This window comes from Vipera berus (genome assembly GCF_964194415.1).
Source record: "Vipera berus genome assembly, chromosome: 2".
NCBI lineage: Eukaryota > Metazoa > Chordata > Lepidosauria > Squamata > Viperidae > Vipera > Vipera berus.
Window position 1 is genome coordinate 81,972,882 of NC_138203.1, and position 26,719 is coordinate 81,999,600.

The following is a 26,719-nucleotide window of genomic DNA, read 5'->3' on the forward strand; positions in this document are numbered from 1 at the left end:
TTTTAGTCCCATATTTGTTCTGAATATAATTTATCCATCTCCTCCAAACTGAAATATATCTTTCCTAAGAAATAGTTTCCTTTTCAATAAGAAAATAAAATCAGTGATAAAACAAAGTTGATTTAAGAAAAGGCTTCCACACCACAAAATCAAAATACTATATTAGATTATCCGAGATGCCCGTAACCACTCGACAATGTCCCAACTTTTGCTTGCTTATAGCTTTCCCTCCATTGTATTCCTTGGATTAAGAAGACACAACCCCCCCCCCTTTGTTGCATATTTGTGAAAGAAATCTTTCTTTCTCTGGAACCAGTTTGTTCCGATTCCAACTGAGCTCAGTAGAAAATCAAAGCCAGGATACGTCCTCTGGATCACTAGAATCAATCACGACTTTCTTTCTTTTTTCTCTCTCTCTCTCCCCAGATCGATTTTCCCATTTTGGCGGCTCTCCATGTTATTATGCTGGGTTAGAAATTGCCTCGGCCCGAGAAGGCGCTGCGCCCTCAGGAGGACGGCTCTGCAAACCGATCTCCACAAAATTAAAAAAAAAAGCGCTGCCAAATCTCCGCACGTTCCCCGCCTTCGGGGGGTGGGGGGAGTGGGGAAAGAAAACCCCGAGACTCGCGCAACGATATCGGTGCGAGGCTGACACTGGGATTTTTTTCCATTTCAGGCTCCCGACACGAGGGAACAATCCCTGGGCGGAAAAGTCGGCACCGCCTCCTTCCTTCCTCTTTCTTCGGGCGAACATGGCTGCAGCCGCCGTCTGCTCGGCGGTGAAGGTAAGGCGCCGTTTCGCCGAGCGGGAAAGCCCGCTCCGCTTCGCGCCTCCCTCGGCTTTCCCCGTTCGGGAGAGCTTCTTCCCCCGACCGGCGGCTAGCCCGGGGCTCCCGCGGCTTGCAAAGAGGCGCCCGCGGGCCTCTGGGCACGAAGAAGCAGCTCCGTAGACCGAGGTCGGCGCACCTTTAGCCGGCCTAAGCGCCGCCGCTTCTCTCCGCCGGCGGCGCCTGGCCGGACGGGAGGAGGTGCCGTGTAAGCTTCCGCTCTGGCGGGCTGCAAAGCGAGGAAGCCCGGCTGAACGCAGGGAGATTTACCGCAGAGCGAAGGCGCGCAGGTGGGGGAATCGTGTGAACGTTGGCCGTTGCGGGCTGGGGGAGACGAGAGCGCGTCGATGATCCCGGGCAGCGGGGGTGGGGGGGTTTGCCGAGACAGTGCAACCAATCTGGTTCTCGACAAGGGTTTCCAAGCTTGCCACCGTGATCTCCTCTAATAAACCCTTTTGGCTTTTTGCTCTGCTCGCTGGACTTTTTTTTATTCGGTTGCTTCCCCGCCTCCTTTGATCCTTCTGCGGATGGGACACGAGGCAGGATTTTCTCCGATTTTCAGATGAAAAGCTAGCAGCTAGAATTCAGGGGTCTTCAAACTTGGCCCTTTTATGACTTGTGGACTTCAACTCCCAGAATTCCTCAGCCAGCAAAGCAAAGCTGGCTGAGAAATTCTGGGAGTTGAAGTCCACAAGTCATAAAAGGGCCAAGTTTGAAGACCCCTGAGCTAGATCGTGGGGCTGCTGCCCTCCCTCAAGCACAATGCAACGGGCAGAGCTCCTGGTTCCCTCCCCCCCCCACTGTCCCGCCCTCCTAGAGTTTGGAGTTGGGGACCACCCAGGTGTTGTACTGGGCTTCCGAGGCTCTTCAGAAGCCTTGGAAAGGAATGCAGGTAAGTCCTCGACTTACAACGCAGATCGCTTAATGACCGAAGTCACAACAGCACTGAAAACAGTGACTTAAAACCATTTTTTAAATTCACGACTGTTGCGGCATCCCCATGGTCACGTGAGTTAAAGTTCCGATGCTTGGCGGATGACTGATTTGCACAGTGTTCCAGCGTCATGGGATCGTTCCCCTTTTGCGACCTGACAAGCAAAAGCCAGTGGGGAAACCACATTCACTTATCAACCGTGTTACTGATTTAACAACTGCGGTGATTCGCTTAACAAATGGAGGAAAGTCGTAAAATGGGGCAAAACTCACGTAACAAATTTCTCGCTTGGCAACATAAATTTGGGGCTCAATTGTGGTTGTAAGTTGAGGACTACTGGTACAAGAGAAACAGAGCCCTACCTGAGATTGAATTTTTCTCCCGCCATTCTGCTTTGATTTGAATAAAAACAAAACTTTATACCGATACATAAAAACTTAACAAAAACTAGCACCTATACCTGAACAGGCCTGAACTTATGTGTGCTCAATTCTTGATGATTTGATGGACATGGATGTGTTATCTTCTTAGGTACCCAATGGAAAGGTGTTGGCTGTTTTGAGATATGTATATATTTTAATTTTCCAGATTGGTACTTCTGATATTTCCTTATCTTTTAAGTGCTAGCCAGGTTCAACCCTGATTCATGGTCTGCAAGGTTGCTACCAGCAAAAATTCACTTTTGGATCTCTTTAAAAGGAAGCCACCACCATAGTTCCTTCTTGTTATTCTTTGTTATCAGACAAAAAGTATTTAGTTATGCAAATATGTGGTTTATGGTAGCCAAAATACACTAAGCATGTCTCTGTTATAAAGGAAGTCTCCGAGCATTGTCCACCTTGCCAAATTGTGCAACTTTGCTAACCATCCATAGGTTGAAGCAGTGCTTTTTTTTTTGTAAGAAAAAAGGTGCCGGAACTCACATCTTGTTAATCTTTTATTTACCTTTCACACGTAGTCCATCGCTGTACATACACCCACAAATGTCAGTTGTGTAATGAAACATAACGGTGGCTGCCCACAGTAAGCACTCAGTGTGCAACCACATGACCAATCACAAGCTGAGGAGTGCCACAAGCTGAGCAGCTGGACAAAGTATGCATGCATTGGACTCGACACACAAGCAGTCCGCATGCACCATTTTAATGATTTTGCCACCAACCTGCTATGCTTGACAGGGCTATTCAAGTCCACATGGACCAAACAAAAAATTTTCAAAAGTTACTTTTAAAACTTGGAAAATACGTCAAAAAAAGGTGCCGGAACTCTGTTCCGTTGAGTTCTAATACAAAAAAGCACTGGGTTGAGGTATGGGTAGGAGAACATAGATTGAAACAAATTTGTCAACCCAGGAGGTCCTTACAGGAATAGGCCTATTAGGAACGGAGGGGAAAGCAATCAAAAGAACATATAAATATTTATTGGAATATAAAATGGAAGAGGAGCAGGTAAAAGAAGTGATGGTAACATGGGCCCAAAATTTTGGATATAATATTGATTTAGACAAATAGCAAACATTATGGGAAAGAAATAGAAAGTTAACCTTGGCTACCTCATATAAGGAGAATCTGTACAGAATGTTTTACAGATGGCACGTCTCCCCAACAAGACTGGCAAAGATGAGAAAAGATATATCACCACAATGTTGGAAGTGCAAGAAAGTGTTAGGGACTTATTATCATATGTGGTGGACTTGTTCCAAAGCAAAAGAATTTTGGCGGTTAATAAAGACTTGGAGGAAATGTTGGGACTGAAGATAGATCTCAGACCAGAATTGTTTTTACTGGAAATGATATATGGGAAGTTCAACAAAGGAGAGACATACCTAGTGTTGCATACCAGAACAGCAAGGTTGGTGTATGCCCAGAACTGGAAAAACAGGAATTCCCCGATGGAGAGTGAATTAATTAAAAAAAATTGATACGTACAGAGATGGATAGACTAACCGTGGAAACTAAAGACAAGGATGAAACAGAGTATTACGAAGTTTGGGATAAGATGTATTATTGGTTAGACTCGAGAAGAAAAAGTCAGAACAAAGAAATCTCGTCTAGAAGAGAGAAAGTGTAGATTTTCAACCCCAAAGTGAGCGTAAGATAGAGATCAGAAAGAATATGAAATAAGAATGGAAATGGAAGTTATGTTGTGTATAGACGTACATATGTACGTAAATATACGGTATAAATATGTAAATAGTATAAAATGCAATATGTAAATGGTATAAAAGATCAATGACTAGGGAGATATATGATGTATGGTATAGTATGTATGGCAAAATAACAGCCAGAAAAGTCACACTGTATTCAACCTGTTTTAAAATGTTTATTCAATAAAAAATTAATTTAAAAAAATATATTAAAAAAAGGAATAGACTTTCATGGCTTATCACCCATTACTGTACAGGTAGTCCTCAACTTATGACCCCAATTGAACCCAAAATTTCCATTGCTAAGCAAGGCAGTGATTAAATGAGTTTTGCCTCATTTTGCGACCCTTTGCCACAGTTGTTAATTGAACCACTGCAGTTGTTAAGTGAATCACACAGTTGATAAGGAAATCTGGATTCCCCCATTGACCTTGCTTGTTGAAAGCCAGGTGGGAAAGTTACAAATGGTGATCACATGACCCCGGAGCAATGCAACTGTCATAAATACATGCCAGTTGCCAAGTGCCCAAATTTTGATCATGGGGATGCTGCAGGGGTTCGTAATAAGTCACTTTTTTCAGTCAGTCACTAAACAAATGCTTGTAAGTGGAGGACTATCTGGGGTCAAAATGCAGAATGTCTTATATGGTGTTACCTGGAAGCTATTAAGTCAGTGATGTTAGAAAATATTTCTGTGAATAAGACTCCATAGTAAAGTTGCTTATGTCTGGCTCACCCTTAGATAATAGAAAAATAATTACTTTGCCAAGCTCATGTCATATAGTATTGTAGATGAATTACTGTATGGGAATTTTGAAGCAGGGTTTACATAATTCTTATCCCCTCTGCCTCTTGCTTTGGGGCTTTCTTGTTCAACCAGCAGATTAACTATCAAATTCCCATTATGTGATAAGATGTCACACAGAATCCATGGCAGATATCAAAAGGCCTTGCCTTCTGTCCTAACGAAAGCAAAATTCTAATTATATATAGTGTCATAGGAACTATGTGGTTAAAAATAGAGCTGGATATTTTAAAAACTTATGTAAGATCGATATGAAATAGGGCTTTTCCTTTAAAAAAATGTGCATCACAATCAATGGCTTCTTTACTAATTTGATTCTCAAGCAATGTTTTAGGGCAGACATGTCAAACTCGCGATGTCACGTGATGTCGCACAACGTATCGGGACGGTTTTGCCATTGCCGGCAGTGGGGTGGGTGCGGCTTTCAGATGACGTGACCGGCCCATGGGCCGGCAGTTTGACACCCCTGTTTTAGGGAATCATTCTTAGAATTCTTCACAGGGACCAAAATAAGTAGCCTATCCTCCCTTAAAAACAGTTTACTAATTGCTTTTTATCATTCCTTGTTACATGCAATAGCATAAGGTTATGTGTCTAAGTAAATTCACAAGTGGAAATTAGCGTGCTTATAGGCGTACTTGCACAGACAGGGTGGACAGTTTTCGTCAGGGTGTTGCAAGCATGTGGCCAGTGATTTGAATTTGGGGGTTTCAGGCATGTCTCTCAGCCCAACCCACCTCACAGGGTTGTGGTTGTAGGGAAAAGCTTTGTTTTTAAGTGGTGTTTTTAGCTTCTTGAGGAGCAGTTAAAATTAACCGGTGTACTCCCAGTTGTGTTCCTTTTTCACGGTTTATTTTATTCTCTTATTTTACTCTGTTCCGTTTATGCTTCTTTCATTTTCTTCCTTTATTATTGTAATCCACCTAGAGTAGCCTTACGATGAGATAGGCGGCAAACAAATTTTCAAAAAATAAATAAGATGGAAGACCTCAACTAGTCAAAAACATGGGTCTCGGTTTCTCCTGAGAGCTATGGGTGAGGTGCTGTGGATGTTACACATTCTGTCAGAAGCTACTTCTCTTATGTTACCTATGAGCTTTCTCCAACCTTGATGCTTCTGAGATGTGTGATATTTGGGAATTGAAGTCTACCTATTTAGAATACGTCGGGTTTAGGAAGACTGCGTTAAAAGGCTTCTAGAAGCACTGCCATTTTTGGAGTAGAGACTTCCTGTTCATCAGGTGAAAACTTTACCAAATGTACAGGGCTTGTTTGGGCAATCTAGAACAAGAACAGAGATAAGGGGGCAGGTCTGTTCCTCTTAGTGTTGTTGTTGGATTTGTTCTTCTGGGCTTCTGGCAGCTTACAAAGGGAATGAAGTGTGCTACTGTGCCTGTTTTGATACGAATACCTTGTAGAAACTGGATGGCCATCTGTTTCTAGTACTTTTTCCATCTGTCCTCCATTAGGGATTAAGGAAGTTGCCTAAGGCTAAAGAGGTGTGTTAGCCAGCCTTATCAAAATAAATAAAGCAACAAAGAAATTGTGATATTAGTGGTACATTATTGGTGCAAAAAAATTACCCTTTTATCTTGTCTTCTAATCTATATTTCTTCTCTGGAAGATTGGAATTATCGGAGGGACTGGTCTGGACGATCCTGAGATATTAGAAGGTCGAGCAGAGAAATACATTGATACGCCATACGGAAAGGTGTGTATAGGTAACTAAGTCATGCTTGTTTTGTGCGCATATAGTGTGCTAGGGAAAAGACATGAGGCTTAGCTGTATTTCCAAGAATTTCTCATAGGTTTCTATGAAAAAAACACCCAGTACATTTGCAACTTGATTGGATTTTTAAAATAGCTTGATTAACACTTGCAAGGGTTGAATGAAGAAAGATAAGAAAGTCATCAAACAGTATGGTTCTTTGAATGTGTCTTTGGGTGCCCAAATTATTTCTCATCTCCTGGCAAATGGCTCTGATTCCATGGTAGCTGGCTGTGGATGCCTGAAATCAGTTCTTCTCCTTGTGTACGCATGAAAGGCTTGTACATACTGGGTATATTTAGTGGGGTAGATGTATTCACAAAGTGTGACTTCATTTCAGATTTATTAGCTACTGTCCTCTTCATTAGTTACAAATATTTCTCACAGAATCACAGCTAATCTCATCCTGCTGCTTATGGATATTTTTTCAGAGATGTTCTGTACTTTGAATTAGTCCCATAGCATTCACCAAGAAATCTTAAGCAGTCAGGTCCCAGAATAGCCATTACTGATCAGTGGCCTGCTGCTATTGATTCTGTAATTGTAACGTTCTGAAGAATGTACAACGTGACTTTGAAGTTGTTTTCAGTATATCAGATTTTGGCAAGCAGCAAAGTCTTATCAAAACCTATTGAGATTTATTTCTGTGTGTGATTTAATGGGTAGGATTGTGGTCCATAATGGATTTCCCACTTCGATCCTGCGTTAGTGGCAAATCAGATTTTGTGATTTGTTGGTGGAATTTTATGATGCTTCTGTAGTATTTGTTTGTGCTGTTTTTAATTCCAGCCATCAGATGCACTGATTTCAGGAAAGATAAAAAACGTCGACTGTGTGCTTCTAAGCAGGTAGGTGAAATTCCTTTAAAACATGTGAATTAGAGTTGCATTAGGAAATGTGATGTACCATTGATTGTAATCAAGCCAAACCTTCAAGCTTGCTAACTATGCAAGCTGTTTGGCAGGCTACGGAGTAGTTCTGCTAGAGTTCCCTTGTGCTGTCATCTCTTCTTGCTTCCTAGATGCTCACCAATCAGGCGGCTGATAGAAGGCACAGTATGGGTGGTGGGAAGTAGCAACTTTCACAAGAAATTGCATAATCACCATGAATTGCCCATCTCATAGTTGAGGATTATATCAGCTACTCATGAAATTCCTCCAAATAGTATAGGATTATATACTTTATTGAACTGGGGACGCGATGGCTCAGTGGTTAAAGACATTGAGCTTGTCAGAAAGCTGATAGCCCGGGTTCAAGACTTGAGCACCGTGCAACAGGGTGAGCCCCAGTTACTTGCCCCAATCTAGCTCCGGCAAACCTAACATCTGGTCTGCAAGGTAAGTAACATAGACAATCTGAAGATTCTGGGTTGACCACTCTAAAAGCTTTTCCTTGCTACCTTCCTTACTCAAAAGGCTGGTGTTTTTTTCCCTGTGCTTCAAATTATAGCTGTAACATCAGGCACTAATAAGTGAGATCAGGGACTTTGACAAGGGGCCACCATGTTTAGATCCCAGTTTAACTTCTCACCCTTGGTGTCCAGTATTCTGCTCAACTCACATTTGCATAAGGTTGGGATAATTTATCCATAGCTCCAGTGAAACTCAAAAGAATCATTTCAACAAATGACCTGTCACATAAGGGAACAACGATACAGTTTCAGTGCACTTGCAATGAAATGAAATTTTTCTGTTCCATCTTGCTTTCTGAATGTGTCTATTGTCCTGTCACTCAGAGAGGCCAGATATGAACCTTTAACCTGTAAAGGCTTGAGGATCTTTAGTGTAAATGGGTCAGAGCAAATCATGATTTGCTGTATTGACTCCTCATTGCAGTGCAGATGTAACTGCCCAAATAACTTGTCCGTTTGTTATCCTCCATTTTTATATTACGTTTTTAGGTTTATCCAGATTCCTTTCCTCTTTTCTTTCCCCAGGCATGGGAGACATCACTCTATCATGCCAACAAATATCAATTTCCGTGCCAATATGTGGGCACTAAAAGAAGAAGGTTGCACCCATCTACTAGTGACTACTGCCTGTGGTTCATTACGAGAAGAGATTCAGCCCGGAGATCTTGTTATAATTGACCAGTTCATAGACCGGTAAGGGAGAAAATCTAGTTCTCTGTAGAGCTAGAACTAAAGAAATAGAATTAAGTCTTAAATTGGCAAGAGGTTCTGCTGCTTTGACATAATTCCAAAAATCAACTTCTGTCAAATGCACTAAGCTCTATTTTTGATCAGTAGTGGCAAGCGCGTTGTTTTGTTCCAATAAGAAAGCCAACTTCTCGTGCGGCAGTACATACGGGAAGAGGAGGAGTGACCTCATGGGATTATAGGAAACTGCTGTACAGTGTTCCATATCACCATAGGAGAATCCCTCGCCCCAGAAAAACAACCCACCAAGCTGCCTGCCTTATTGAAAGGTGTCTGTCCTCTTGCAGTCTTGAAAAGAGGTTGCACTATCTTCCTATTTGCCTTTTTCTCCTTCTTAGAGAACAAAATGTCTTGGATACGTCTGTTCTGGTGAGATTCCCCAGCTCTTCTGCCAAGTTTGCAGAAAAGGAAAGTACAAGTGTGAAGAAGCAGGAGATAATCTATGGCTAGGAGGAAGGAGTAGGTGGAGAACAGAGGAAGAGAGAGGATGGAAGGTTTAAAAACATCAAGATGTTTTGCATATATTTTGAAGTAATTGGGAAATTGACAAGATCCCTTCTTTTTGCGAGCCGAGAGATGTATAGGATATTGTTCTGACCCCCCACTGTCTCTTTAATTTACTTTAATTTACTGTTTTTCATAGATGTAATTTATAAAAAATACGATACGATGAATTATTATTAAGCCAAACACAAGGACAATGTGTCATATGTCTCTAGGTTTGTCCATTTAGCTTTTAATATATGTGCGATGGAGAGGAAGAAAAGTTTTCTGCATTTTTTGAGACAACTTAGTTTTCTCAGCCAGGTTAGACCAGCTGTTGAGTTACAATACAGACCGTACGTTTTGATCAGTGGATTAAAGCACCTCGATACCAACTCTTGATCTCTTTTTCCTCCCTTTATTTTTTCACAAAATGAATTACTGTTACAAGACAGCAAAAAGAAGGGAAAAAAACAAAACGAAAAGTGCAATTGAGATGTCAAGTTTCATTTATTACTCTGTAGAAACAATTATTATTATTAATTATTAATAATAACAATTATTATTATTAAGCCAAACACAAGGACAATGTGTCATATGTCTCTAGGTTTGTCCATTTAGCTTTTAATATATGTGCGATGGAGAGGAAGAAAAGTTTTCTGCATTTTTTGAGACAACTTAGTTTTCTCAGCCAGGTTAGACCAGCTGTTGAGTTACAATACAGACCGTACATTTTGATCAGTGGATTAAAGCACCTCGATACCAACTCTTGATCTCTTTTTCCTCCCTTTATTTTTTCACAAAATGAATTACTGTTACAAGACAGCAAAAAGAAGGGGAAAAAACAAAACGAAAAGTGCAATTGAGATGTCAAGTTTCATTTATTACTCTGTAGAAACAATTATGGTATTTATTAAAAAAATAGGAATGGATCTTAAATGTTCTTATAAAGCGAGCCTTTCTGTTATGAAAGCCCAGCTCCACAGTCAGACTTCAATGCCTGATTTCTTCTCCCATTGCCCACAGACCCAGTTCATGCTTCCTGCAGTTGACACACAAACAGAAAAACAAAGTTGGACCTTGGAGGTCTTCTAGTCCAACCCCCATGCTCAAGCAGGAAACCCTATACCATTTCAAACAAATGCTTGCCCCGTCTCTTCTTAAAAACGTCTAGTGTTGGAGCATCCACAACTTCTGGAGGCAAGTCCTTCCACTGATTAATTATTCTAAGTGTCACAAAATTTCTCCTTAGTTCTTGGTTGCTTCTCTTCTTGATTAGTTTCCATCCATTGCTTCTTGTCCTGCCTTCAGGTGCTTTGGAGAATAGGTTGACCCCCTCTTCTTTGTGGCAGCCCTTGAGATATTGGAACACTGTTATCATGTTGCCCCTACTCCATCTTTTCATTAAACTAGACATACCCAATTCCTGCAACCGTTCTTCAGATGTTTTAGCCTCCAGTCCCCTAATCATCTTTGTTGCTCTTCACTGCACTCTTTCAAGAATCTCAACATCTTTTTTACATCGTGGTGACCAAAACTGGATGCAGTATTCCAAGTGTGGCCTTACCAAAACATTGTAAAGTGGTGTTAATACTTCACGCAATCTTGATTCTAACCCTCTGTTAATGCACTGTGTTGGCTTGTTTGGCAGCTGCTGCACACTGCTGGCTCATATTTAAGTGATTGTCCATTAGGACCAAGATCCTTCTCACAGTTACTACTATTGAGTCAGGTACCACCTATACTATACCTTTTCATTTGGTTTTTCTTGCTTAAATGTAGAACCTTGCTTTCTTCACCACTGAAGCTGATTTGGTTAGACAGTGCCCAACGTTCAAGTCTCTCAAGATCCTTCTGTATCTTAAGCCTATCTTCTGGAGCGTTGGCTATTTCTGCCAGCTTGGTGTCGTGTGCAAATGGACATATCCAGATCCATCTGTGTCAGGCCAAGCCCAAGAATGGCATAGCCACAGAAAATCCAGCCAAAGTTCAGGTCTTGATTTGCTTACACCATATAGACAGAATCTTGCCAGACTACTCTCAACCCAAAGGGAGATACCCTCAGAGATTCTAGGGCAGGGGTAGGCAACCTTGGCTCTTTTATGACTCGTGGACTTCAACTCCCAGAATTCCTGAGCCAGCCATGCTGAGGGGAAAGGAAGAGGTTTCCAAGCTGAGCCATGCAGACTCAGGAATTCTGGGAGTTGAAGTCCACGAGTCATAAAAGAGCCAAGGTTGCCTACCCCTGTTCTAGGGAGTGGCTATCCTACTCCAGGCTGTGTTGTCTCAGGTTGTGCGTCCCCATCCTTGGAATGTGCCCCCTCCTTCTTGGGAACCTACTGCTTCACTGTATTACATCACAACACCTGTTCCTTCATATATATACACAATCCATCAGAATCTCATATTTTCTGCATTCTCTTCCGAAATTCACTAAGTCAACTGGCATCTTAAATCGCCAAAAACAATCCTCGACATATGACCACCATGGAGCCCAGAATTTGTGTTGCTATGCAAGTTGTTAAGTGGGTTGTGCCCCACTTTACAACCTTTTGCCGTGACTGCTAGTTGTTAAGTGAGTCGTGTGGTTGTTAAGGGCGCCTGACCCATTGACTTTGCATGTGAAGTTGGTTGGACATTTGGGTTGGAAGAAATGAATTGTGGTAAATTTCCCAGGTTTTAGAATAGCTGGCAGAACTATTTATAATGGCTAAATTTCATAATGTCCATTTTTAAAATCTCCTTTCTAAAAGCTACATTTCTGATACTCTTTTCTCAACTGCTGCAAAAGCTTACATTTTGAAGTGAAGTTGGTGGATTCCAGTTTAATGATACACATCGCATTGCAAGAACTCCAAGCAGGGTTCTTGAGCATATGCAAGCAATTGATTTAAATGTAACTTCAGCCTCTCCAGAGTCAAACCATGACCTGAACGAGTTGATTCCCAGGGAAAATGCTAGTTTCTGAAGAAGACTGTGATCCCAGAGTAGCTGTAATCAAATTTGCTTATTGTCACAGCAAGAGTTATGCAGCAGCTCTATTAATAAAATAAACGCTGCACCACGTTGGTTTTCTTACTGTATGAAGTATGGCTAAAAATCTTCACTCCTCCAATCATCTTTGCTGCAGCTGTGCGTTGTGGCCCCTCCCTGATGCCCACCACATGTTAGAACTGCAATTCCCAGAATCCTGGTCAGCATAGACATTGCCAGAGAATTCTGGGAATTTTAATCCTATTGGAGCAGACTGTCGTTGTATTGCAAGTCTGCCTATTTCTTGTATTTTATTTATTTATTTATTTATTAGATTTATATACCGCCCTCCTCCCGTAGGACTCAGGGCGGTTCACAAGGTTTTTAAAAACAATACAACAAATTACAAAACTTAAAATCAATTAAAAAGATTATATTGACCTTGAAATAAAACCCCAATTAAAATACAATTAAAATCCCAATTAATATTCTCACTCCAGGCCAGAAAGCTCAAAGAGCCAGGTCTTCAGGTCCCTGCGGAATGAGCGAAGGTCATTGTATGTCTAATAGTGACTCAGAACTTTGCAGCAAAGCTATTGAAATGTCTTTCTCTTACTCTCTCTCTTACTCATTTAGCAGAGCCATTTGTCAAGAGGCCATTTCATATTGGCAGGAGTGATGTATGTATGTATGTTCCTGTTCCCTGCAAATTCCAGATGTTTGGAATTAGCAACTCTTCCCATTCTTCTTTGCCTTTGGTAATGCTGACAGGGTTGGTCAGAGTTGATGTTCTGAAGTCTTGGCAGGATTGCATTTTTAGCTCTCCTCCCTTTTTTTCCCTCCAGTATGTCCACAAATGTTTCAGCTGAATTTGGCTGATGAAATAGCATTCTGTGTGCATTTTTAAGGCGTGAGACGGTCTTTTATGTTTTTCTTGCCAGTTGTGGTTTACAAATTGAAAAGCATTTTGTTCCTTTCCATCTTTTCTTTTTTTAACTTCTGGTCTTCTTATCATCACTTTTCTGTTTAAGGCCTCTTTCTACGTGTCTGTCCGAATACGTTTCATTTCTCTCCCCCCCCCCCCCCGCCCCACTCGAGAACAAACTGTAATTCTGTTACTGTGGTTGTCCGGTAAAATTTAGTGAGGAAGAAGAGCAGTTATTACAGTCTTCCCAACGAGGATGTGGGTATGTTTTGTTTCCACAAAGTCTAGTTTCAGTTGGATGGTATGGTTTGCCCTGTTTCCCATTAATTTGCCTATGACAATATTATTTCTTCTAACATAAAGTCCTTGGTTTCATTTAGTGATTGTTCAATTGTTTGAAGTTACGGTGGCACTGCAAAAGGTGACTTATGACCGTTTTTCACACTTACGACCATTGCAGCATCCCCGTGGTCACATGATCAAAATTCAGAAGCTTGGCAACTGACTCATATTTATGACAGTTGCAGTGTCCTGGGTACCATGCGATCCCCTTTTGCGACCTTCTAAAAAGCAAAGTCAATGGGGAAGCCACAAAATCCTAAACTTTGAACATTATTGTGTGATTTGTATCATCCTACACTGGCTGTATTGTATGTTTTACATGCAGCCCAAGACAATTCCTGTTCAATCAAAGCAAGCCAAAAGGCCGGATACTCGTGATTTACATCAAGGCTTGTCTTACGTTGTCTTCTCTGATTAGTATTTTTTTTTTCCTTTGCAGGACAACAAAAAGGCATCTCACTTTCTATGACTCGACTAATTCCTGCCTCCCAGGAGTGTGCCATGTTTCTATGGCGGAACCTTTCTGTGCCAAAACAAGAGAAGTTAGTAGATCTTACATTATTGAAGTTAGTACAGGTAGTCCTCAACTTACAGCCATTTTGTTTAGTAACCATTCAAGCCATTCAAAGTGACAACAACACGAGTGACTTGTGACTGTTTTTCATACTTAACGACCTTTGCCACATCGCCGCAGTCACGTGATCAAAATTCAGATACTTGGCGGCTGGCGTGTATCAACGATGGTTGGAATTTCCCAGGGTTCACATGATCCCCTTTTGCAACCTTCTGACAAGTGAAGTAAGTGGGGAAGCCAGATCCACTTAACAGCGTTGTTACTAACTTGATGGCTACGGTGATTCATTTAAAAACTGTGGCCAGAAAGGTTGTAAAAACGGGGCAAACTCACTCAGCAGCTGTCTCACTTAGCAACAAAAAACATCAGGCTCAGTTGTGGTCGTAAGGCGAGGACTACCTGTGTAGGATCCAGTCTGTGATTGAGCAGTGTATATTTTCCCACCATTCCCATTTTCCTACCATTCTTTTACTAACGTGCAGCTGGATGGATACCAGACAACACATAGAGCCTCCCTTCTTTGCTTTACGTAATAGTGTTAGGTGAATTATCTTGTAATCTTGCACATGATTGAAAATTGCACTACAGCGGCTTCTCCCTTTCGTTATTTGTCATGTCAGAAATTACAGCAGTGAGATAGTTGGGCAAATCGGCAATCTCTAGGTCAGTGTTTCTCAGCTTTGACACCTTTATGATGCGTGGACTTCAACTCCCAGAATTCCAGTCAGCTAATGTGCTGACTGGGGAATTCTGGGAGTTGAAGTCCACACGTCTGAATGGTTGAGAAATATGGCAGTAAGTAATGTAAGGTCTTTATGGCTATAGTTCTCCCTGTCCCTTCCCCACTTGACTACCCTGATTGATTGATTGATTTGGAAAATTTATATTGCCGCCTACTCACTCACAGCCACTCAAGGCGGCTTACAGAAAATAAAAATACAATAGAAAAGAAAAAATAATAATAAAATAATAACCTGCACTCTGGAGACAACACACGCTCACACCAGCCATTTAATGGGCTCCATCCCACTCTGGGTTCCCCAGGCCCACTGCCAGAACCATGTCTTCGGGGCCTTCCGAAAGAGTGCTAGAGTGGGGGACAATCTACGGAGAATGATGTTCCAGAGGAAGGGAGACACTGCTCTAGTGGGTCGGGTGGATGTGACCTCCAAGAGGTGGTCCCTCAGATAACCTGGTCCATTAAGGGCTTTAAAGGTGACAACCAGCACCTTGGATTGCACCCAGAAGCAAATCGGCAACCAGTGCGGCTTCCGCAGGAGAGGTGACACGTGCACACTGAGGTCTGCACAAAACCACGCTGGCTGCTGCATTTTGCACCAACTGCAGCTTCCAGACGTTTTTCAAGGGCAGCCCCATGTAGAGCGCGTTGCAGTATTCTAGAACGGGAGGTGACTAGGGCATGAGTGGCCGTGAGTAGAGATTTACCCACATTGCAGCTGCTACCTTGTTTCTGCAAAATCCAGAAGCCTCTTGGGACAACGTAATAGACTCTTGGGAAAGAGAAGCCAAGGCATTGATTGCATTTGCTATCCTGTACTAAAAGGACTCTGTGGTCTTAAGCCTTGCTGGAATGAGTCTTAGGAAATAAAAGGCAGGAATGGGGAATAATGTTTTATCTTTCAACTGAATATAAATTCAGTCAACTTCTGTTTTTTCTTAGCCCCAGCCCCTCGATTTTTCTATTTCCTAGCATATCGTTGCCCAGTCAAACGAGGCTGCTGTTGGCCTGACAGAAAACCAAGTATGTTCCCAGAGTAAATAAAGCAATTAAAGCATTAATTTGTTGCTGTTCTCAAGCTGTGCTTTTGTAGACTTGAGCATTGTTGCAGGTGCAGGAAAAACTGAGATAATAGAGATGATCTTGATATTCTGCATGAGATATTAGTTAATATTTAGAGGGGGGCTCAGGTAGTTGGTGGCTCTTTCATCTCCCTTGATGATTTCAGGTTCTCCTGGATGTTGCCAAAAAGCTTGGAATCAAGTGTCACTCAAAGGGGACAGTAATTACAGTCGAGGGGCCACGTTTTAGTTCTCGGGCTGAAAGCTTGATGTTTCGCAGCTGGGGAGCTGATGTTATCAATATGACGACTGTCCCAGAAGTCATTCTGGCAAAGGAGGCGGGAATTTGCTACGCGAGTATTGCCATGGCAACAGATTACGACTGCTGGAAAGAACATGAAGAAACGGTGAGTGGAAGTTGCTGTTTTCCTTGGGCATATGTTTTTCAGGAGTATAGACACAAAAATTGGAACGATACTACTTGCCAAATCCCTTGGCTGAGCTATCCCATTTTCTGCATGTCATTTTTATATGAATCCCTCTCCCCCACCCCCAGCCCCCCCCCCAAAAGATGGAAAAATTACAAACGCTGTCAATCTGTGTGGGGCCCGGTTTCTTCCCCACTTGTCAGCCTCCAGCTTCTTGGATGTGAGAAGAAATGAGTGCATGTGACATACCTGTAAATATATATGCATAGGCTCATGTATGCGTGTGACTGTGTATTTATGCTTGCAACAAGCCAGAAAAGAGCAGGGCCAGAATGCAAACACTGATGAAATTTAAAAACAACCAGTTAAAATGAATCCCCTCATTTATCCCTATCTGCATATTTCAGAAATTCTATCTCTCATAAGAGGGACGCAGTAGCTCAGTGGGTTAGGACGCTGAGTTTGTCGATCAGAAGGTCAGCAGTTTGGCGGGTCGAATCCTGAGTGCCACGTAGCAGAGTGAGCGCCTGTTACTCGTCCCAGCTTCTGCCAACCTAGCAGTTCGAAAGCACGTAAAAATGCAAGTAGAAAAATAGGAACCACTACGGCGGGAAGGTAACAGCGTTCCGTGCGCCTTTGGCGTCTAGTCATGCCAGCCACATGACCACGGAGACATCCTCGGACAAGCGCTGGCTCTTCAGCCTTGAAACGGAGATGAGCACCGGCCCCTAGAGTTGGAAACGACTAGCACGCATGTGCGGGGGAACCTTTACCTTTACCTTTTATTTCTCATAAGAGTCTGCAAAACTCTTATGAGTCTTGAACAGGGAAAAATAGACTCAATCCAACTCAACCCAACCAAGCCCAAACCAACCAAGGTGGAAAGGTTGACTCGAACCAGGGTTGTTCCATATTTGACTGGGTTTTGCACAGCCTCACCTGGTTTGTCAGTTCTGGCCTCCCCTGGTATAGGATATGCGTTGAAGATGCCCACTCGTGCGTTTGTTCCTGAGAGATAACGAAGGAATGAGTGGCCGTCTTCAATGCATCTTATACCAGGTAAGGCTACAACTGGCACACCAGGTGAGGCTGTGAAAAACCCAGTCAAATACGGAACAACCATATTGGATTACTGTAGGGTAGGGTAAGGTACAGTACTGTACCTTACTGTGGGTCTTCCCTTCAGCTGGTCTCAAGCACATACATGTTTAGCGGCAGTTAGTTGCAGAACTGCCATGTTACATGCCTGCTGCACAAACTCTGCTCATTCATAGTAAGGTTCCAAGTGCAATTCAAGGTGCTGATTTCCAATTAAAGGCCGAATAGCATGAGCTTGATAAGGGTCTTCATCTATTAGGAGGTACAGCTTAAGGCAATGGGAGAAGTCCTCCCTCTCTCTCTCTCTCTCTCTCTCTCTCTCCCCTCTCTCTCTCTCTCTCTCCTCTCTCTCTCTCTCTCTCTCTCTCTCTCTCTCTCTCTCTCTCTGTGTGTGTGTGTGTGTGTGTGTTTATACATGTATGGAATTTTTTTTGTACAGTAATAGTATACAAGGCAAAGATAGTATGAAAAAGAGAATGAAAAGAGAAGAAAACATACAGTTATGCCTTCCACCCTTCTTTTTATAAGTATTACCCAAACAATCAATTCAGTCTTTTCATCTTTCAACAAAAAGTTAATAAAAGGTTTTGCTGTTTGTTTGTTTTTTAAAAAAAACTCCCCCCCCCCCCGGACCAGACTGGTCAATTTCATTAGTTCTGTATGTTCAGTTAATTTTATATTAAAATCAGTTATAAGGCCCTACCATAATAGCTGTTCACTATTGTTACTGTTGCTTGAATGATCCTGTGTTTAATTGGCTGCCCATGCCTGTAAAGCAGACATGTCAAACTCCCAACATCACATGACATCGCGCAACGTATAGGGACTGTTTTGCCATTGCCGGCAATGGGGTGGGTGCGGCTTCTGTGTGACGCATCCGGCCTGCGAGCCAGCAGTTTGACACCCCTGCTGTAAAGGGAATTCCCAGTCAAAAAGAAAAATTGCTATATTTTGAACACAATGTTTGCCAATGAGTCTTGCTGCTTGAGAGATGCCTTCCTAGATAGTCGGATTGCTTCCTCGGGGATATACAGTCAGTAGAATTCCAGATGTTTTACATGCAGTAGTGATGGGTGCTGGGAATGTTCAGCATTATTGGGAACATCTTAATTTACTGTATAAACTTTAGTGATGGCTCATTCTCCAAATGTAGGTACATTTGTAACCACAGGAGGGAGGTAGTGCAAATAATCCAGAAAGAAAAATATCTGTCTTCCTTTTTTAAAGGAGGACTTTTTTAAAAAAATCAACAAAATATCCAAAGGAAAATTGACTTAATGCCTGCAGAATACTTACCTGTAGTTAGGAGAACAGAAATGAATAATCAATGGAAATGGAGCTATCATACTGGCTTGGAGTATTCCAGACTCTAAAACTTTGTCTCACTCTCAGCTCTCTCAAACAGGTGTGGATAATTTTAGGCAATCGTTTCTTTCACAGCTGAAATTAAATTTGGAGGGGAGTATGAAAGTGCTGAATTGCTACTGGTAAAGCAGTTTTAATTCTATCTCCTTGGTACTCAGGACCAGGAAATATGAGTGGTCTACATACATTGTTTTGTCCATTGTCCATAGTTGTTAATATGATCACTGCCTATATTTTCTACATTTTGTTTTCCTGTGATCCTTTTCTGGGTGCATGCATCTGCAAATCACTGATAAAGTTGATTTTTTTTCTTAAAAAAAATCTAGTCCTATAAATCTGTCAGCCTTTAAGGTTTCACATGGGTGGGGTCCTTAACATAACTAATATTTTTGCTAACCCAGCTATTTGTTTTGAAATAATTTCACTGGTAAAGTGACATGGGCAAGTTATTGTCAACCCCCATACTTGTAATATAATGATAACCTGAACTGTTTTGTAGGGTTTTAGTAGAATATAGTAAAGATCTTAAATGTGCTAAAATTGTAAGTGGACGTCTTTTGAGTTTCATTTGAGAAATCTATTGTAGGTGATTTATTCACTAGGAAAATGCTAACTGACTTCATTCAGTCAATTTATGGGGGTCAAATATGAGTGGAATTTAAATGAGGCTATAGGTTTTATTTGTGCAAAAGACATAGGGAAGATCACACAGCTTATAATTCAACTATGGAAAATCATGTTAAAGATAAAATTGTCATTACAATGTACTTAAACCTTTGGGCAGGTGGGGGGGGAGTTAGCAGAGGTCCTTTATTAACAATTGGGCTAAAAGCAAAGAATCTCTTCCTGTTTTTCAGTGTGTTTTGCCAAGGAGATCACAACTAAGTCTAAGCGTCTAAAGATGGTGTTAACCATATAGATCAGAGGTCCCCAACCTTTTGGGCACCAGGGACCGGTTCCGTGGAGAGAGGTTTTTCTGTGAACCAGAGGGGTCGTGGCTTTGTGTGCTGCCTGCATCCCGCAGATGGGGTTTTCTTTGTGCAGCCCAGTTGCTGGCATGCCACGGACCGGGGGTTGGGGACCCCTGATATAGATAAATTATGGAAGAATTTTGTGATTCATTTGGAATAGTGATTATAGCTTTCAAGAAGCAATAATCTGTCTGGGTATAGAGGAGAGAAAGAAAAATCTATTCTTCATTATTATTATTTTTAAAAAATGTAATCCCAGGACTTTTTTTAGCCTTTACTTACAGATACATTTGCAGGTAGTCCTTGACTTATGACCACAAGTGAGACCAGAATTTCCATCACTAAGCAACGAGATTGCTAAGTGAGTTGTACAAGATTTTACCTTACCATGGTTATTATGCAAATCATGTGGTTATTAAGCAAAACCAGCTTTCCCCATTGCTTGTTGGAAACCCCCTGGGATGACTCGGGATGCTGCAATTCTTGTAAATAAATGCCATTTGCCAAGTGCTCAAATTTTGATCATGTGACCCATGAGGTAAGTATTGGTCATAAGTCACTTTTTCAGCACCACTTTAACTTTGTCCAGTCATTAAATGAATGGTCATATATCAAGGACTACCTGTACACATTTTCCTGTATATTTATTTTCCTGTATTAAATTTCATGTGTTTGTTTTGTGCGTACTCATACAAGCAAAAATACATGAAGACTGTGTGTGTGTAATGATTGTCTTGTTCTTGTAGGTCTCAGTGGACAGAGTTTTGAAGACATTGAAGGAGAATGCAAACAAAGCAACCAGTTTGCTACTCACTGCCATACCACAGATTGGATCCATGGAATGGTCAGAAACCCATCAGAACTTGAAAGTAATTTGATGTTTCTATTTAATTTATTATTTAGGTATATGTGTTTTTTTTTTAAAAAAAAAAAAAAAAGCTTCCAGGGTACTTTTAATGAGAGAAGGCCCATCCCCAGTGTAAGTAGAGTTTACGTTGAAAAGCTCCAATGCAATAAGTACTAACTACAGGTGAAACAGTACAGGCAATCCGCAACTGAACAACCACAATTGAGCCCAACATTTTTGTTGCTAACTAAGCGAGACAGCTGTTAAGTGAATTTTGCCCCATTTTATGACCTTTCTTGCCACAGTTGTTAAGGGAATCCTTTCAGCTGTTTGTAACACAGTTAGTTGAATCTAGCTTGTCCATTGACTTTGCTTGTCAGAAAGCCACAAAAGGTGGTCACATCACCCCAGGACAATGCAACCATCATAAATATGAACCCATTGCCAAGCATCCAAATTTTGATCACGTGACTATGGGGCCATTTCAATGGTCATAAGTATGAAAAACGGTCATAAGTCACTTGTTTCAGTACCATAACTTCAAACAGTTGCTAAATGAATGGTTGTAATTACCTGTAATACTAAAACATTGCAGTAGTAACATAAGTAGCAAAGATAAAATCTAGAAAATCTAACATTTAGAACATGCTATAGCAGGGGTCTTCAAACCTGGTCCTTTTATGACTTGTGGACGTCAACTCCCAGAATTCCTCAGCCAGCATGCCTGGCTGAGGAATTCTGGGAGTTGAAATCCACAAGTCATAAAAGGGCCAAATTTGAAGACCCCTGTGCTGAAGAGTTACAGTTACATACAGTTACAGTTAAGATCCAGAACAGCCCAATTAAATCTTCTTTAAGAGCAGAACATCATTCAGGCCGCCCTAAAAGAGCCTTGGTGGAGCAGTGGGCTAATGCCTCCTTAAGTAACACCAGCTGCCTGCAATTAGTGCAGGTTCGCATCCCACCAGGCTCAAGGTTGACTCAGCCTTCCATCCTTCCGAGGTAGGTAAAATGAGGACCCAGATTTTTGGGGGCAATTAAGCTGACTTTGTAATAATGCCGCTTGGGGGTGTGTGTGAAAGCCCTAATAAGCAGGCATATACATAGAATGAAGGCTACTGCTAAGCATGTAAGCCGCCCTGAGTCTTCGGAGAAGGGCGGGATATAAATGGAATTAAAATAAAATAAAAAAAATAAAACTTGGATTGAGGCCTGGCTAAATATTCTCTCTTACACTTACAAGATTAACAACTTTTAAAGCTGAGCCGTGAGCAGGGGTTGAATTATTAATTGGCAAGCAGGTAGATAACAGGGTTTGGGTTTTCTTTTTTTTTAACAAACTGAATCTTTAAGTTGAATAGAGCTCATCAGCTGACGGATCAACAGTGTACTTCCATATGTTATCGGTAAGAAGCTACCCTGACATATTCAGATGACCTAGACTCCAACTTTTAAAAAGATACGTTGTATGGTCCAGACATCCAATCCCACCAATTCTTGGACTTCTGGTTTCTGCATTTGCCACACATGATTTGAAATATATTGGTGTTCTAACTCTCCAGAAAACATTTTAAATATCCTGGACATTTTACAGTAGATACTTGTGTCCACGTTTACAAGCAAGCACAACCATGTGTTCACACATCATAATTAAGAACTTTTGTTTAAACGCTGAAACAGAAAGCTGAAGAATTTCAGAGTGGCAGTAGTAAGAGTCTAGGTCAGGGGTAGGCAACCTTGGCTCTTTTATGACTCGTGGACTTCAACTCCCAGAATTCCTGAGCCAGCCGTGCTGAGGGAAAAGGGAGAGGTTTCCAAGCTGAGCCATCCCGGCTCAGGAATTCTGGGTGTTGAAGTCCACGAGTCATAAAAGAGCCAAGGTTGCCTACCTCTGGTCTAGGTAAGTAAATACTGATTCCAGAAGCATGCAAATAGGTGCCAACTCTGCTGTAGACCCAAAGAGGACATTCCATGAACTAGATCAGGGGTCTCCAAACTTGACAACTCGTGGACTTCAACTCCCAGAATTCCTCAACCAGCCATGCTGGCTGGGTGATTCTGGGAGTTGAAGTCCACAAGTCTTGAAAGTTGCCAAGTTTGGAGGTCCCTGAACTAAATGCTCTCTAGAACAGAGTTCCCCAACCTTTCTGACTTTGCAGACCAGGGATGGGGAGGAGAGGGGATGGATCCGCATGAGCGACAGGCAGACACCCGCAGCTTGCACACATGGGGATGCATGTGCACACCCACCCACTACTTCCATGGCCCAGTTCCAAATGGCCCAGTAGTGGGCCACAGCCCAGGGTTTGGGGACCCCCGTTCTAGAAGGTGATATCTAAAAGTTTGGTAACTCTTGTGGGGGCACTTGCAATGCTGTAGGAATCACCTGGAGAATTTGGATCATGGCAAAGACTATACAAACTGGAATCAAGCCATATCTTATAGCTGGCCAATCCACAGTAAAATTGGCGAGATGACGTATGCCCTTCTTTGAGTAGTTAGTTATCCTTCTACCTGGCTTTATTTGCAGCAAATATTCAAACAACCAACTACATTTAAATGCAAGAGTAAAGTTGTGTAAATCTTAAACTGTGCATTCTTTAGCCCAGAAACAAGGAAACTATGGCTCTTATACGTTGTTAAAGTTTTGATCCCAGGTTCATTAACCAATGGTAAGACAGGCCAAGATGTACTGCAGCAACATCTGGAAAATCACAAGTTTCCCTTCTGTATTCTAAAAGAGAGAGAGAGTGGCAAGTGTGATTAATATTTTATCTCCTCCCCTATGTAAGAAGAAATGTAGATTTGGAACACAAAATATTTTGTATTTTGTAGGGAGAAAACACACTTTAGTTGACCTCGTTCCTTACAGATAGTCTTCGACTTACGATCACAATTGAGCCCCAAATTTCTGTTGCTAAACACTTAAATCGGTCACTAAACAAACTCGTAAGTCAAAATCTATCTGTATTTGTTTCTGATTCAGAGTAATAATGTCGTAAAACACTAATATATTGTGATGTATCAAGCAGGATTCAGGCAACAAAGCCTTCAGGTATTGAAGTGAATTAAGGCTCTTATTTGGCACCCCATAACTTTTGTGCATATCTTTTGTTATCTTTTACCAAAAATCTGTTGTAGTGCTTTTATTTAGATGGGTCGTAACTTCTGTATAATAATTAACAAACCTTAAATAATTGTTTCTTAATGCAGTTTTCTTCTCCCCCCCCCTTGTTCTGATTCTTGTATTTCAGAATACTGTGCAGTTATCCGTTATGCTACCAAAACATTAAAAACCTAACAAGATACAGTACTTGAAGATCACAGGATAGGCATGTTTACTTTTAAAGAATGCCTTTAATGGATGCAGCATTTTTCATTCCCATCTGCTAATATGCTTCTTTTGGAATAAGATCTTGCAAAGGCTGAAGAACAGAACATTCACAGCAGATTTGAAAAGTAATTAATTCGTAAAACAGACATTTCAGACTGTGAACGCAATGGCTGGTACTTGATAATCATGCTCCACTGATGTGAAAGAGGGGGAAAAAAAGGGTTATTAGCTCTAGTTCAAATATTAGATCATAACTCAGTTCAAACCTGGCAAAGCCATAACAAGGTATGTTTATATGCCCTTGCTCACCCCCAAATGACCACCCCCAGAGTGGCTATAGTAGTAAATTGCCATTCAGTTAGCATTTTTATAATGCAAAAAAAAAACGGTTTTGAATGGAGATTAAATTCATTTTTTAATTATGTTTTTTAACAGCAAATTACTGACTTTTAAAAAAATAAGAGCAATTACAGGTGGCACTTTTTTGTTTTAAAGGTTTCCTGGCTTAAGATTTTCCAAAGTGACTTGATACGGTTTTTATGTTTTTAGCCTATTGTTAAGAAAATATTTGCTTTTTATGACTAATGTCAAATCTGTTCTCTTTTGTGTTTTCAGTTTAGTATACTGGACTTCATAAATTGCTGGATTTGTTTTCTTTCTATATGATTTTTTAAAAGAGTTATGTAGCAGATAAGTAGACTCGGTTGATTTATTATTTTTTTTAGTTGAATGGCTTTAAGGGGGGTTTTTTGGACAGCAAAAAGGATGCGTGGGTTTTGTGTGGTAAGAATAACGACGTTTAAAGACCACAAAGGACTCAATCATGTATTCCCTCAGTTGCTAATAGTGAGTGTTAAGCAACTCCATTTCCGTTAGAAGTTTTCTGGGGGCCTCATGGCTGTGGTAGCTTCTCCAAACCAAGGATACTATGTCACTTCAGAAAAAAAATCCTCTGTGTCTTGGAAACAATTCTGCACCAAGTCATTCAAGACTCGTGTTTAGCTTTTTGTCACTAATTAGTTTGAAGCGTGAAAGGTGAAGAAATACTGTGATGTCTCTGAAGGACATGTTCACATTGTTTGGAATGCTGCTGCTGAATGTTTACAGTAATAGTGTACTGTCGTATCCTTGCACATTATGCCTTAGTTATGTATGTTAAAACACCCCCTTTTCTTTTTAAGAAAAGACGCATTGCTGCTTTTCTCAAATAAAAGTCAATGTAACGTCTTCTGTGTCTTACTTGTTTGAAACAAGACGTGCTTACCCCTAGGTATTCTTTAGGTTGCTCTGAATGAGCAGAAAATGGTTTTATTGATGGAGGCTTAAGAAGACCATATTTTTCACAGGCTGCTGGGCACATCAGATAGTTGATAGCATCTCCTTGTACCATGTGGGTGTAATTCTCAGGACTCAAGGGTTCTGTAGTATTAACGAACAGTCCAGAATCCAACGGCCAATATGTATCCAAACCTGCCAATTGAACATTAAATGCCAAAGCCAGCATATTATTCAGCAGCCATTTTTTTTTTTCTGTACAGATGGTCTTTCAACTCATGACCACAATCAGGACCAGATTTTCCATTGCTAAGCAAGGCAGTTCAGTGGGTCACCCTCATACCTGATTTTATAACGTTTTCTTTGTTGCCATGGTTGTCAAACAAATCAGTACAGTTGTTAAAGTGAATTGTGTGATTGTTAAGCAGATCCGGCTTCCCCCATTGACTTTTCTTGTTGGAAGCCCACTGAGAAAGTCACAAATGCCAATCAGATGACCCTGGGATGCCTGCAATCATTGTAAATGCATGCCAAGCACCTGAATTTTGATCACATGGCCACAGGGGTGATGCAATGGTCGTAGATGTGAGGACTTGATTATAAACCACTTTTTCCAGTGTTTTAGTCACTTTGACTGATCACTAAACAAATGAGCTGTAAGTTGAGGACTACTTCTATTAGAGCTCCTTCCCACAACAACAGCGCCAGTAGGTATAATGGCTATAATATTGTCACAACCTATTCACACAGGTACTACTAGGAATGTGCGGAAATGAATAGGTGATCAGGAAAATAATGGAATGTGCGGAAATGAATAGATTAACAATGATAATTAAAGATAAGACAGAGTCAGAGTATTATGAAATTTGGGGGAAAAAAGAATATAATTAAAAGACGGCTAACACTAATTTAGATGGAAGAAAAATGAGGAGATAAGGAGGGAGACCCAGGCGACACAGTATTGCATAACCGGAGGTAGTATAAAAATTTATAGAAGTATATACTGAATTCCTCTCCCCTGGGCACATAGTATCAAAGCACAATTCCCTCCTCCAATTAACAGTCATAAATCACATTCCCCAATTAGTGTGAAGTGCGGGCTTCCTCCCCACCTCTCCAGCCCGCCAATTCTTTATCATCTCTGATTTCAACAACCTTGATTCTCACACTAGGCTCAGTGTTGTTATGTCTAGCTGGACTCTTATTCACACACACCCTCCCCAGCATCATCTAACTCTTAAAAGCGAAAGGAAGAAAATGGCTACCTTTCCATCTACTGTCAATGCAAAAACATCCGATGTTAGCAGCATTGACATCTGGACTGTGGGCAGAAAGTTCATGGAGCCTTAAGATCTAAATTCAAGGATTTTCCTAAAGCAGAAATGATATTGATGAAGTGGGTTCCACAGCCAAAGGATGAGTGGAAGATCCCATACTTAAGGACCAGATGTTGTAATAAAACTTTAGCCACTGCCACGGCATCAGTCTTCCGTATAGGAAAGGCTTCCATTCCTTTAGAAAGCACAATCACGCAAACATATTTGTAGCCTTTTGATATCAATTCCATAAAATCCAATTATAGGCCCCCAAAGGGCCAAGCAAGATAGCCCAATCCATGTGGAGGAAGTCCCAAACCACTGCCTGCACTATTTGTTAGGCATAGAGC

At 41.3% G+C, this 26,719-nt stretch overlaps 1 protein-coding gene across 1 annotated transcript; it reads left to right on the plus strand.

Moving 5' to 3' along the window:
• Positions 1-517: 517 nt before the first annotated feature.
• Positions 518-24,999, plus strand: MTAP (methylthioadenosine phosphorylase). Its single transcript, XM_081319847.1, has 8 exons — positions 518-785; positions 6,337-6,423; positions 7,270-7,328; positions 8,417-8,584; positions 13,801-13,903; positions 15,903-16,142; positions 20,344-20,466; positions 23,699-24,999. The coding sequence occupies exons 1-8, from the start codon at positions 753-755 to the stop codon at positions 23,735-23,737; spliced, it is 852 nt and encodes a 283-aa protein (XP_081175973.1). The 5' UTR covers positions 518-752; the 3' UTR covers positions 23,738-24,999.
• The last annotated feature ends 1,720 nt before the right edge of the window (positions 25,000-26,719 follow it).